This window comes from Haliotis asinina, chromosome 9, assembly GCF_037392515.1.
Source record: "Haliotis asinina isolate JCU_RB_2024 chromosome 9, JCU_Hal_asi_v2, whole genome shotgun sequence".
NCBI lineage: Eukaryota > Metazoa > Mollusca > Gastropoda > Lepetellida > Haliotidae > Haliotis > Haliotis asinina.
In genome coordinates, this window is record NC_090288.1 from 29,725,770 (window position 1) to 29,740,066 (window position 14,297).

The 14,297-nt window shown below is 40.7% G+C and overlaps 1 protein-coding gene across 1 annotated transcript; it reads left to right on the forward strand.

Moving 5' to 3' along the window:
- Nucleotides 1-601: 601 nt before the first annotated feature.
- On the forward strand, nucleotides 602-13,021 carry LOC137296154 (ultra-long-chain fatty acid omega-hydroxylase-like). Its single transcript, XM_067827856.1, has 11 exons — nucleotides 602-1,176; nucleotides 4,697-4,844; nucleotides 5,152-5,333; nucleotides 5,957-6,081; nucleotides 6,719-6,781; nucleotides 7,370-7,493; nucleotides 8,140-8,269; nucleotides 8,591-8,720; nucleotides 10,226-10,504; nucleotides 11,437-11,502; nucleotides 11,767-13,021. Exons 1-11 carry the CDS (start codon nucleotides 988-990, stop codon nucleotides 11,867-11,869), a joined length of 1,539 nt encoding a protein of 512 aa, XP_067683957.1. The 5' UTR covers nucleotides 602-987; the 3' UTR covers nucleotides 11,870-13,021.
- Nucleotides 13,022-14,297: the final 1,276 nt, after the last annotated feature.

A 14,297-nucleotide genomic window follows, 5' to 3' on the forward strand; every position in this document is an offset into this window, starting at 1 on the left:
TTAACTCAGAAAGTGTTACATTTGACCCTTTTCCAATGGCATGTGTCTCTTATTGCGAATTATATTGCAATGTTGATAAAAAATACCAATACAAGGAAGTAATGTACTTTAAGATACGTGTACGTTAAATGACAATTTAGACGTTGAAGTTGATTAGCAAATCCACTCAATCACATTGTTCTATTGTTATAATTGCTGATTCCGTCATAAAAGTCGTCCTCCTGGATATTTTAAATGAGATAAAGATTCGACCCGGAGGAGACGTCCCACAGCTCGAAGGCCAGATTATTTATCCGGTATTTAGACATTCAGAAAATACCTGTGATCCGTACTCAAATCTACGTTAAGGCATGTATCACAGAATCATTCTATGTGATTTCTGTGTGTTTATTTACTGTTCACAAACACCGGATCTCTTAAGGCAACGGATCAAACATAAGCGATGAGCAATACGTACCCTAGTAGTAGTAGTAGTAGTAGTAGTAGTAGTAGTAGTAGTAGTAGTAGTAGTAGTAGTAGTAGTAGTAGTAGTAGTAGTAGTGTGGATATTCGAAACCTTCTTAGACGAGCAGGTATAAGTTAGCTGATCACGTGCAAAGATAAGATAGCAAACATTATTTGCAGAGGTGTAACAAACAAAATAAGATCTGTACCTCATTCGGTTCATAGCCCTTCCAAAACTTATTCACCGGGGCGTGATCTGAACACCTTCGTTCTGGGATGTGTCTGATGCAAACGCTCCAGCGGTTGACCTGACGGGGAGGAACTATGTACACAACAGTCTGTCCCAGCTTAAGACTGACGGACCTGTTACTGGGACGTGGGAGAATAACTAGGACAAGTCAAACGGTGAATGGGACCCATGTGTAGACGGTACGTCACAGCATAGTTTATCAGCGGGTCAATAGCTGTTTAGTGGCTGTGCGTATATAAGGCTCGACAGAGCCTGGAGTGAGTTAGACAACTTCGGTTCGTTGACTTGGAAACATGGACGCGCTGCAACTTGTATCCCGTCTCAATCGTGAGACTGTTCTACAGGCTCTGGGAACATCCATAGCTCTATACGTGACGTATCGACTGGTCAAGCTCGTGGTCTGGTATCGGCGCTTCTTCAGCTTCTTCAACAACTGCCAGGGCGTCAAGGAGTTTAACTGGAGGTCTGGAAACCTGCATGTGGTGAGTCAGTTTACTGCTTGTGGTGTCACTTTAGTGCATGATTAATAACTTTACTGCAAATGGTGAGTCACTTTACTGCATGCGGTGTCACTTTACTGCATCATTAGTAATTTTACCGCATGCAGTGAGTCTTTATTACTGCATGGGTTAATCACTTCCTGCATGGGGCGAGTCACTTAAATGTACTGCATGTGGTGGGTCCCTTTACTGCGTGTGTTGAGTCGCTTTACTGCAAGTGGAAAGTCACTTTAATGCATGGGTTACTTTACTGCATGTGGTGAGTCACTTTACAGCGCTTGTCAGTGCTGTTCTGTGTCGACAGTGATGGTGTATAAGTACCGTTGTATTACTGGAGGCCCTATCCCGATGTTTTCCATTGCAATTGGTCCTACAACGTCGGTTGTATTTCAGTCACTAGTCACGATGCAAATATATAGGAAGGCTGGTTTGTGTGATGTTTAACTCGGCACTCAACAATATTCCAGCTACATGGTGGCGGTTTGTAGATAATCGATTCTGGACCAGACAATCCTGTGATCAACAGCATGAGAATCAATCTAGTAATCTGGGATATGTTTGAAATACAAGGACATAAACTAACCGTGACAAGCCCCTTCGTCATCCGTACTGAAGACATGTATACAAAAATGAGTACACAATTCATTTACATATGGATGAATCTGTAGACGATAGTGCTAGTTATATATGTAGTTCCACTGAAACTGATTGGTGAATGTAGTGGTGGTGAAAGTTCATACTGAACGCATGATTGCTAACTCTGAAATTGCATGCGTGAGACTGGAGTATATATATGTAGTTCCACTGAAACTGATTGGTGAATGTAGTGGTGGTGAAAGTTCATACTGAACGCATGATTGCTAACTCTGAAATTGCAGGCGTGAGACTGGAGTATATATATGTAGTTCCACTGAAACTGATTGGTGAATGTAGTGGTGGTGAAAGTTCATACTGAACGCATGATTGCTAACTCTGAAATTGCATGCGTGAGACTGGAGTACCTAATGGCAATTACACCCCAGCTTGCATTTAGTGATCTTACATTTAAGTGCCTAAGTGCCTAATGTCCTTTGAGCTTTTACAGGTTATCTATGGCGAGTTGGTTATTAATAGCAATTATTCTATCATGGCAACGTGAAATACTCGAATTTCTTTGGAGAATCAGTATAATTAGACATGAATGCGTGTAATTTCATGACCGCATCACGGCGCACGTATGCAACACTGCAGCACTACGCCAGCTTGACCTCCACAATGGTTAATATCTACACAACAGAAGTGATGGAAAAGCTAAAAATACATTTATTGAAACTCGGAATATACAATTGCATGGTTTTACCTCCACAGTTATTATGGATTCTCACTATCATATTTCCTTCTATTAAAATGTATTGAAACGCAAATTCAATGTACAGCCTGAAAGAAATGCATACCTGTTTATACAAATTTTACATCAAATCTCTAATAACATTTTCCTACCTGGTAAACGATATATTTGTTTCCGTTTAGTTTTGAATGGATTACACAACATGAGATATCCTATAAGGTTGAAACACCCCCTTCGACACTTTTGTGTGGAAATACGCAAAATAACACCCAGGCGAAACAACATTCATACTCCATCATGTCCCGTTGCATCGTTCAAAATAGATTCAAAACTGAACCACCAGAATTCTGCTTTCTGTCGGCTTCCCCGCAAGGCTGTCACTGTGCGTTTGGCTTCAAATGAAATTATCTCCTCTATAACAGACGGTCAAAAGTTGGAATATATTGTTTCTACCTAAAAAGTATTTAAGGCTCCGATTTGAAATGTTCGGTAGTCCAGTTATTTCTGCAGAAATTGAAACAGCTTGGATATCTTGCCACGTGTTTCTTATTTTTAATAGACTCAAAAATATTTTAGTTATATGGTCTGTTAATAATCGAGTCTGGACCAGACAATCCAGTGATCAACATCATGACCATCGATCTATGAAACTGGGATACGATGGCACACGTTAGTTATGTCAACAATCCTGACCACCCGATCCTGTTAGTCATCTATCTACTTAAGACAAGCATGGGTTATATATAACCCGTATCTTCAAGGGTTTTGGTGCGAAGATATTTGAATGAATTACAAGTTGAAAGTTTGAACTATATATGTTGTACATATACAACACTGGCGCTCGTGTCATTGCGAGGATTAAAGATTTTTTTTTAAATGTAAATTTTGAGATGACCCCCGACTTGAAACCCTTCACAGTACTGTGAAGCGTTTCAAGTAGGGGGTCATCTCACAATTTTCATATTTAAAAGAAAATCTTTAATCCTCGGATTGACACGAACGCCTGTGATATGTTGGTGAGCTACAGTACTGTGGTTTGCATAGTTTGAAATTTGGTGTGAACTATGATTTCATAGTGATTCATACACACATGCTCTGTCATCACACGTCATGGTGGCAATCACTGCATTGTCAGGACTCGATTTGTTTGCATCCCACATCGAACAGTAATAATACTGCTGAAACAGATATCACACTCATGATATAGTCACAAATGGACGATAGACAATACATTTAGCAGACATTTCTGATGGATGTACAAAAGGTTTTGTCCCGTCTATTTTCATAAAGGTCTTCTTGTTGTCATAGTTCATCTCCCTACTGACTTCTAGTTACATGTTCATCGGTTCCCAATTGCGTAGATTGATGCTCAAGTTGTTGATCACTGGACTGTCTGGTCCAGATTCGATTATTTACAGACCGCCCCCATATAACTGGATTATTGCTGAGTGCGGTGTAAAACTAATCTCACTCACTCACTCACTCACTCTTGTTACATGTTAGATTGGTATACTCGCGATATTACAGACATTTTACTGATACCCGAACAGATCTTATAATAAATTATCCGAAATATACCACTCTTATCAATGATTAAACAGTAGTACATTTCCTACATTTCTGACAACTCGCCATGGTGAACAACATGGTGAACAGGATGTGGTCCTTGAAACGAGTCTCCTAGATAATGCTTAGTCTTCGAATATATATCATTTTGATTGTAACAAATAAATTCATTTAAATTGAAAAGGAGCCCCAGGTAGACCAGTGATAGTGAACCTGGGGGAATCTAGACTTCATTTTGAACTTTAGCATTGCAGAGAGCTAGGCAGTAAGGAAGATAATGTGGTTCAGGGACTTATGAGACAGACTACGGGGCGTTGTGTGGAACCTTATGAATGTTGACAAAACGATATCTTCGCTTGACTAGACTAACAATTGGTCTCCGAACTGAATATATATTGCAGAAAATAAGTTCATATTAAAAAATATAATACAATGAAAAGGAGCCCTGAGACTTTCTTCATTATCAGCCTGAAGCTGTTATAATTTCTAGACTATTTCACATTTTCTAGACTTGCGTGGGCTTTCTTCGACATATTTGCTTCAGGGTCTGTATGACAGGGTAGGTCCTTGACAAGAGTCTCTTTAACCAGGTACATGGATGTGTTTCAGCTCCCCCAGGATTTTGAGAAACGTGCTGAAGTGGAGCGTGATTGGATGAAGAGATTCCCCAAGTACTACCGGCTGTGGGTAGGGCCTCTCAATGCAGTCATCAGGGTCTACCACCCAGACACCATCAGACCGATCATCAAATCCACAGGTGAGCAGTGTGTGTGGAGTTTAGTTTTATGGCGCCGGTCTGTAGACAATCGAGTCTAGACCAGACAATCCAATGAGCAACAGCATGAGCAAAGATCTACGAAAACTGGGATACGATGACAATCAAGTCAGCGAGCCCAACCACCCGATCCTGTTAGTCGCCTCTTACGACAAACATGGTTTACTGAAGATCAATTTTAACGCGGATCTTCACTGGCTTCACATTAGAAGTTTAGAATGTTTCAACATGTGCACACCGACTTCATTGTCAGTCAAGTAGGTTTGACTCTTTCTTTACAATTTTACAGAGCCAAAGCCAAGGGGATTTGGGGCCCAATATGAATCATTAGTGCCCTGGCTCGGAGAGGGCCTCCTGATCGCAGGTGGACAACGCTGGTACCGAGCTCGTCGACTACTGACCCCCGCCTTCCACTTCGACATCCTTAAACCCTACGTCGAAGTCTCCAACAACGCCATCGACACTATGATGGTAAGAATCTTACATGCAGACAACCCTGATACCAAGATACATGCAGGGTTGAAATTGTTTATCTAAGACAAACTCTATCTCAGATTTACTTATCATGTATTCGAATTCATGGTGGGTTCCTAAACTGTGGCATTACAGGTATATCCTCAATCTCGATGTCATAATAGGGGCGGTGGGGTAGCCTAGTGGTTAAAGCGTTCGCTCGTCACGCCGAAGACCCGAATTCGATTCCCCACGTGGGTACAATGTGTAAGGCCCATTTTCTGGTGTCCCCCGCCGTGATATAGCTGGAATATTGCTAAAAGCGGCGTAAAACCAAACTCCCTCCCCTCCTCCCTCGATGTCATAATGGACATACTTTTTCCGTAACATGTTGTGCTGGACTATGTTCCATGTTGTCTGATCAATTTTCAAGGCCTTATAAAGTCGGTAATTGTGACAGGTTGCTCGAAGCGTTGTGTAAAACGCCATTTGGATGAACAGACTGGTTTTGTAGATGTATACAACACCGAGAAACTTCATCAGTTCGACATACCCTCACACTTATGGGTCGTGAATTGTCATTAACGCTTACCGAGTGCCTATCGCCCTGTAAACCTTCACCTATCAACTTGTGTTCACAGGCTAAGATTGACAATCATATCAAGGAAGGCACCAGCTTTGAGTTGTTCAACATGGTCAGTCTGTGTACATTTGACATCCTGTTGCGATGTGCCATGTCGGTCAAGGAGAACATACAGCAACAGGGGTGAGTACGGGGAATTTGATATATGTCAACAGGGGTGAGTACGGGGAATTTGATCTATGACAACAGGGGTGAGTACGGGGAATTTGATATATGACAACAGGGGTGAGTACGGCGAATTTGATATATGACAAAAGGGGTGACTACAGGGAATTTGATATATGACAACAGGGATGGGAACGAGGAATTTGATACTTGACAACAACGATGAGGACGGGGAATTTGATATCTGACAACAACGATGAGGACGGGGAATTTGATATCTGACAACATGGATGAGTACGGGGACATTTATATATGCCAACGTGTGAGTACTGGGTATTTGATATATGACAACAGTATACATTTTAATTTGCCAATCACCAAGCATGAAAATGGGTAATTAGACCAGTAGGAACAGGGATGAGTACAGAAAAAGAGATCGACTACAGCACAGATGCGAGAGGGAGTAACAGGGCTATATACGGCGGGAAAGAGGGACGAGAACAATGGCGAACACGGGAAATTATACAGTTAGCCACACGGTTTCTGTTACACCAAGTTAACAGACAATGGTCACTTCTACGCATATCAACATGCATAGTCAATATTGTTAAAACGAATGACGTATCGATTGTTATGTATACTTTTTTTCTTTCAGGCAAACACACCCGTATGTGAACGCAGTGAATGACTTGCTCACCCTGGCTACAGTCCGAAACTTGTAAGTCCACGGGCATTCTGGGACTGCAGAGTTCGATCAGTGATGACTACCATTACATCAGTGTATTATCAATATGATGCGTGAGTGTGTTGGTGTTTTTCCCCCGCCTTTGCAATATATCAGCAATATGATGGGAGACGCCAGATATGGGTTTCACACGTTTCATCCATGTTGGGAACAGAAGCACGTGAGACGAGCAAACGCTTGAACCACTTGACCACCCAAACGCCTGTGTAATATGGGAAAGCGAGATGGTGCGTGCGTGCTTGTGTTTGTTTTGTTGTTGTTAATGTTGTATGTTGTTTGGGTTTTTTTATTATAGTTTTTTAGGGTTGTTTGGGGGGGGGGGGGGGGGTTGTTTTGTTTTTTTGTTTGTTTGTTTTTTGTTTTTTTTGGGTTTTGGGGGGTTTTTTTTGGGGGGGGGGTACTGAGCTGAGATATCAAGTGGAATTTTAACAAGGTTAATCCTTTGACTTTCGCAGGGGCGCTAAACACAGTGATGACAGAATATAATTAAATGCAATGGGTTTCTTGAATTAATTAAATATTAATTATTATAAGGTTTGATTAAAGACTTGTGTTTTTCAGCAACCCATTATACTTCTTTGACTTCATCTTTTACAACACGTCCAAAGGAAAGAAGTTTAAGGAGCGTTGTGACTTTGTACATCGCTGGGCTGAAGGCATCATCGACAAGAGGCGACAGGAACTGGTCAGTGTTTAAACTTAAACAAACTCTACAACCCAGTTCAAAGTAAGGCAGAGAATATGTCCCATGACTTTCCGTAAAGAGAGACTGAGTGAGTATGGTTTTACGCCGCTTTTAGCAATATTGCAGCAATATCACGGCGACCACGGATAACTGAACCCGGGTCTTCGGTATGACGATCGAACATTTAAACAACTAGCCAGCCAGCCACCAAAATATTTTTAAAAAGTGGGGATACGTGATTGTGTCTGTATTGTTTAGCTATTGAGACTTCACTCATACAATAATACTTCAACTCAAAATCAAATGTACGAAGAGCGAAAATCAAAGGAAAAGAATACACATGCAGTTGGCGAATTAGCCGTAGTACATTTTCAGAAAATACGTTATTTCAATAATGTACCCACAAAAAACCATGAGAAAATATCTCGAACATGAACATATCACATTCTTGAATACAAGTATGACATTTTGGTTTTAATACTTGGAACTCACTTTGCGAGTATCTTGCGATAGGTCAGATAGGTTGCATTTTAATACTGAGAACATATTTACAGTGATGTTTGTTTTGTTTTCTATACTTTGAGACATAGCACTAGTGTATGTAACGTGTTTTGCCCTGAGTTATGATCGTATTGTGTCTGTACAGGAGAAAGATGGTCCACCCAAGGCACGCTACTTGGATTTCCTAGACGTCCTGCTCAGTGCCAAAGATGCTGACGGCAAGGGTCTCACCCCGCTAGAGATCAGGAATGAAGTCGACACGTTTCTGTTTGAAGGTATACCGGCTAAACCTTTTGAGCTGTGGTACATGTAGTTGACAGTGAATTAGAATATTGGCCTTCGGTAGCGCATACTTGTGGCTAGCGGGATCGAGTGGTCAGGCTCTCTGACTTGGTTGACACATGTCATCGGTTCTGAATTGCATAGTTCGATGCTCATGTTGTTGATCACTGGATTGTCTGGTCCAGACTTGATTATTTACAACGCTGCCATTTAGCTGGAATATCGCTGAGCGCGACGTAAAGCTAAACTCACTCGCTCACACTATAGGAGAACTTATATTTCAAGTAGATGTTTTGCGTTACCTGTTTGTAAAGGTCATGACACAACGGCCAGTGGAATATCATGGACGCTGTTTACCTTGGCCTCCAAACCCGAGTTCCAGACCAGGGTTCAAGAGGAAGTGGACTCACTGCTGGAAGGAAGAAAGTCCAAGCACATCACCTGGTAGGGCGCATCTGTTCGGGTACACATTGTATGGCGCATCACCTGTTCAGGTGCATATTTAAGGCTTATCACCGAGTTGGTAGGGCCTGTTAATTGGTGGGTCTAATTACATGTAAGTGTACATCACATGGTCTGGTAGTGTACATCACATGGTAGAGCACATCACATGATAGAGCACATCACATGATAGAGCACATCACATGGTGGAGCACATCACATGGTCCGGTAGTGTTCATTACACGGTGGAGCACATCACATGGTGGAGCACATCACATGGTAGAGCACATCACATGGTCCGGTAGTGTACATCACACAAAGAGCACATCACATGACAGAGCACGTCACATGGTCCGGTAGTGTTCATTACACGTAGAACACATCACATGGTAGAGCACATCACATGGTAGAGCACATCACATGATAGAGCACATCACATGGTAGAGCACATCACATGATAGAGCACATCACGTGATAGAGCACATCATGATAGAGCACATCACATGGTGGAGCACATCACATGGTAGAACACATCACATGGTAGCGCACATCACATGATAGAGCACATCAGATGGTAGAGCACATCGCATGGTAGAGCACATCACATGGTGGAGCACATCGCATGGTAGAGCACATCACATGGTCCGGTAATGTTCACAACACGGTAGAGCCCATCACATGATAGAGCACATCACATGGTCCGGTTGTGTTCATCACACGATAGAGCACATCACATGGTCCGGTTGTGTTCATTACATCACTTTGTGGGGCAAGTCATGCAGTAGTGAGTCAGGAATCAACAGTCAGGAACCAATAAATTACAACTAAATGAACCATTTGCCTGTGCACATGGCGAGGTACCAATATAGAAAACAGTCAATGTAGAATTACTGCCCTAGAGTGAGGAGATATGTATAAAAAATATCACAAAAAACGAACTTTGTTTCTTTCATATAATATGACACTTCTCAGGTTTAAATACTTCAAAACTGTTTTTTTCATTTCAACAATTTAATATGCTTAAATTTAATCATAATCATATTCCCTATAGGGTATTATTTAAATATTGTACGTATTTGTCAATATTTTGAACAAATCAGTAGTTCGTGGTACTCATCTGAAGAGAAGATAGGGTAGAATATGAGAAATTACCTGGTAGAATATGAGAAATTACCTGGTAGAATATGAGAAATTACCTGGTACACAGCGTCGCCAGATTGTTGTCTGTAAATTGTTTCAAGTCACACGAAGTAATATTCCAGCTATATGACAGGTAAGCTCAATGTTCAATGCAATGGGTGTGTTTGTGTCGTTTCAGATATGTATCAATGCAAAGAGTATTTTGGAACTGTAGTATAAAGCTAACCTCCGTTTGCCTCAGAGCGTTGCGAGACAGGCAATCCACATCACACTACAGTACATTATGAGCCTGTACAAGTTAATATATTTGATTTCGAGGTTGGAGAGGTTTGACTATTGGAAGGTAACTAAGCATGTGCATGTTTTAGGGATGACATCCACAAGATGGAATATCTGGCACGGGTTCTGAAGGAAGGGATGAGGTTTCACTCGCCTGTCCCGTTCGTCAGTCGGAGGCTAGAACACCCCATGGAGCTGGACGGGAAGGTCTTTCCAGTGGGAACAATGGTCGCACTGGGCATATGGAATGTTCATCACAACCCCGACTTGTGGGAGAAGCCGGATGTGTTTGATCCAGACCGATTTCTGCCTGAGAACATCCAGAAGCAGGACACTTACTCATACATCCCTTTCTCTGCTGGCCCACGGTAATTACTACATTATGTCCAGCCAGTCTGTATACATCCTCGATATCACCAGGGTATACGTTCCGATAACCCTCCATTATACCCTGGAGGCATCAACGGCTCGATAATTTTACTATCTCCCTTGGCTGGCTCACATTCTCACAGTACCCAGTCAGCTAACTAGTCCTGACAACCTAGCTTGCTAGTGTCAGCAGGAATATTGCTGAGTGAAGCGTAAGACAACAAAATAGCGCAATTTGTAGCGTTGGTATCAAACTATCTCTCTAAAGGAATAATACTACGTACTTCACTACCAGCCAGAGTGTCAGAGTTATGTTTCACGCCACATCCAGCAGTATTCCAGCTACATGGCGGTGGTCTGTAAATAATCGAGTCTGGACCAGACAATCCAGTGATCAACAGCAAGAGCATCGATTTTGGAAAACGATAGCCTATGTCAACCATCACATGTGCTACTTATCACAAACATTGGTTGCTGAACCTGACGTTTGGTCAGCAAAATATTCAACACTTCTAGATTGTTCTCTTTTGTAAGCTTTATTTAGATTAAATCTAAAAAACAGATCAAAAACATCTGTTTGGGACGCAAAATGTACAACGTTTCCAACATTATAGAGTTCATGTGGTTGCAAATTGATTTTTTGGTCTGAGCCTTGATTGAATGTTCTCTGATGTCCAGGGCCGTGATATTTCTGGAATAATGACTAAAGTGGCATAAACATATATTCACTCACTCACTTCACTGAACCTTCCAGTTGCCTTCCACATACCATTACTCCGTTGGAATTAAGTGCTGGAATGGGTGTCGGTAATATGGACAATTATTTCCATTTCATACACAAGAAAGTCTTCCCTTCTTTTTATCCATAATCTATGTATCCTTCATGAGAGCATGAGAGAGTGATTTTGTTCATATGAATGTTCTTTTTCAGAAACTGCATCGGGCAACATTTCGCCCAAAACGAGGAGAAGGTCATGGTGGGAAGAATTCTCCAAAGGTAGTAATTTGTTACATGTAATTTCAGTCTCTGAAATTAAATTCAGTCTCGGAAATTAAAAAACAAACAAAACAAACAAATCTACAAACTGCATACAATTTACAAATTCAAAATATCTTTTTTGTTATTACAAGTTTTAGCAAGATGGGGTAAGTTTGTAATAAATACGATATAGAAGTCATTGTGGAGAAATTCATCGACTTGACCCTCAGTTTTAGTTTTCATTACTAATACAACAAAATTCATGAATGTTTTGCTTTTCAGATACAAGTTAGAAGTGGATACAAGCTACAAGGTTGGGCGAAGGTTTGCTGGCGTGATGAAGTCCACTGAAGGTCTATGGGTGTACGCCAAGCACAGAAACTGAACATTCCAGCTGGACATTCTGGTCTCATGAATACTAAGATGGCTGACGCTGATGTACACAGATGTCTTCCACTTGATTGTTTAGCATTGATCATATTAGACTACACTCTGTTTTGTACCCAGAAAAACCGCGATTGTATTATTGCTTGACACAGTCAGGAGGATCTAGCAAATGCCACAACAATTCCATATGTAATGCTGTGCCTCGCAGAATGAAGTATTGAGGTTGATGTGGTCTTGCAAAAATCCGTGTATTTGGTAGATATAAACGTACATTTTATCCATTAGACTACCATGTGTCCACTTACGGGACACTGTTCCTACATTCCCAGGTGAACTGACACATGTAGTTTGCACATGTAATGTGAGATGGTCACAGTCATGCCACAACTAGCTTGCATGTTCACGTCTACTTAGATAAACTTATTGTCAAAGAGACAACACTTTAAACTATTCACTTTTCAAAACCAGATTCACCTGTAGACAATTGATCTTATATGTACACAGGAAACTGCCTTTGTTAATTATTAACATTAGAAATGTAGGACTTTCAAAGCACATTTCGATTTAATTCCAATAAATAGTTTCACGGAAAAATCGATAACCGAGATTTAGTTCGTGTACTCTAGGTCTTATGGAAGGTGAATATCGCTTCTTCTTATATACTGTACATATACTAATCTAAACGTTTCATATATCAAAACCACAGATCTATGTAAATCCGAAACCTTTCATGATTTGCATTGGAATCCTTGCTATGTAACAGTAGAGGCAAGATATCTTCTTTATCATGTTATGATACACTGTAGTGTTTTGGTATGTTCTTAAACAGTTGTCACTAGAAAGTGACTACTTGTATATCAATGTGTACCGAATAATCGCATCATAATATTAATTTGTTGTGTTCATTGTAATTCCTGCATTCTGACTACCTAAAGTGGCCAGGGCTTACTTGCATGTTTGTCTTTCGCTAGCCTGAACGCAAATGAAACATGTTTTCTATTCTTGTGCCTACTAGTTCTCAGGAAACCGGGGCTCGAAGTTGACTCTATACGTTTTTAATGAACACGTTTTTTAATGTATAAGCGCTTTCTGAATGTGTTAAATGTCTATAAATTCACATTTTCTTATTAATAAATTTTGTACAAATGTTCATGAGTTGTTAGATCCATGACTATCGACATGCTTTTGTGTAAATGAAAGCGGATTATCATGTCTGGTGATGTCCTTGAGTAGGTTCATGACTTCCTTGATGACAAGTTGGAAAGTACAATACAAAATTTATGGATAACAACTGCTTTTGTTTCGTGAGTAAGACTCCCAGAAAGTTACTCATGAGGTTTGTCAATATGACCCATGATTGTTCATGATCGTGGACCAACTCGTATTGGACGTGGTTGTGTATCCTCTGGAATGGATTGCGAGTAATTCTGCTCATGCTATTGACCACTGGTTATCTATCCAGGTATGGATGAAGATAATAAAATAGGCGTCCGACAGCTATGACTGAGGCCATTATGTCTCAGTGTCATTCAGTTGTTTGTTTCGTGAGAGTGCAATAAAGCGAACCATAGGCGGTATCGTCAATTAGATGCTTGATTGGCGTTTAGTAGTTGGTAGGTACAATGAAAACGAATAGTATCGATTTACAACTTAATTAATATTTACAACACGATGTTTCAGAGCTACGTCTTGTCCCCTAGCTAACCTCACATCCTGAATCATTTAACAAACATGTTATTCAAGAGTTAAGTCCTTGATACGGACTCGCATGAGATGTCAGGAAATTGTCGTATACAAGGACTGTAACCATGGAGATCCGGTTTTCTGTAACCCCTTTTAACAGCAGCAAGAAGTTTATCGAACAAGTTGTTTCTCACACTACGAACGCCACCAGCAAGTTAATTATACAGCTTGACTTGATATTTGATTCTTTGGAACAAAACTGGAGAAAATCAAAAGGATAGTTGGGAAAGAAACAGAAGATTTCCAAAGTGAATTTGATGTGAGTTGAAAGTATCACACAGTAGATTTAGCCGTTTCCTTCAGAAGCAAGAACAATCAAACACTAAAGTATCATCTGCGATACTAGAAGTACATCGTCAAAGATCAAACAACGCCGGGTCGATTTGAGACTAAACAAAATAATACACAATTATCCTGGAACCTGGAGCTAATGGTAGGCCGTCGGACAAGTTCCATCATGAGGAAACAAAGGAGAGAGCGTTTAATAATCCTGTAACATTCGAGGAAGTTGCATGGTCTGTAAACTCAACGAAAAGAAGCAAGTCCCCGTGCATTTCAACAGCTTCAACCAATACAATAATGCCTTGCGCGTGGCTTTTATATAGAGAGAATAACGGACATAGTTTCAAAGGGATCAAGAATCTTCAATATTCAGTTATACGAACACTTCCTAATTCATCATT

What these genes read in the sequence shown, in the direction of transcription:
- LOC137296154 (XM_067827856.1), top strand. Translation starts at nt 988, where the DNA reads ATGGACGCGCTGCAACTTGTATCCCGTCTCAATCGTGAGACTGTTCTA. An exon ending in ACCGATCATCAAATCCACAG is followed by an intron (nt 4,845 to 5,151) that starts GTGAGCAGTGTG and finishes ACAATTTTACAG; the next exon opens with AGCCAAAGCCAAGGGGATTT. An exon ending in GAGAACATACAGCAACAGGG is followed by an intron (nt 6,082 to 6,718) that starts GTGAGTACGGGG and finishes TTTTTCTTTCAG; the next exon opens with GCAAACACACCCGTATGTGA.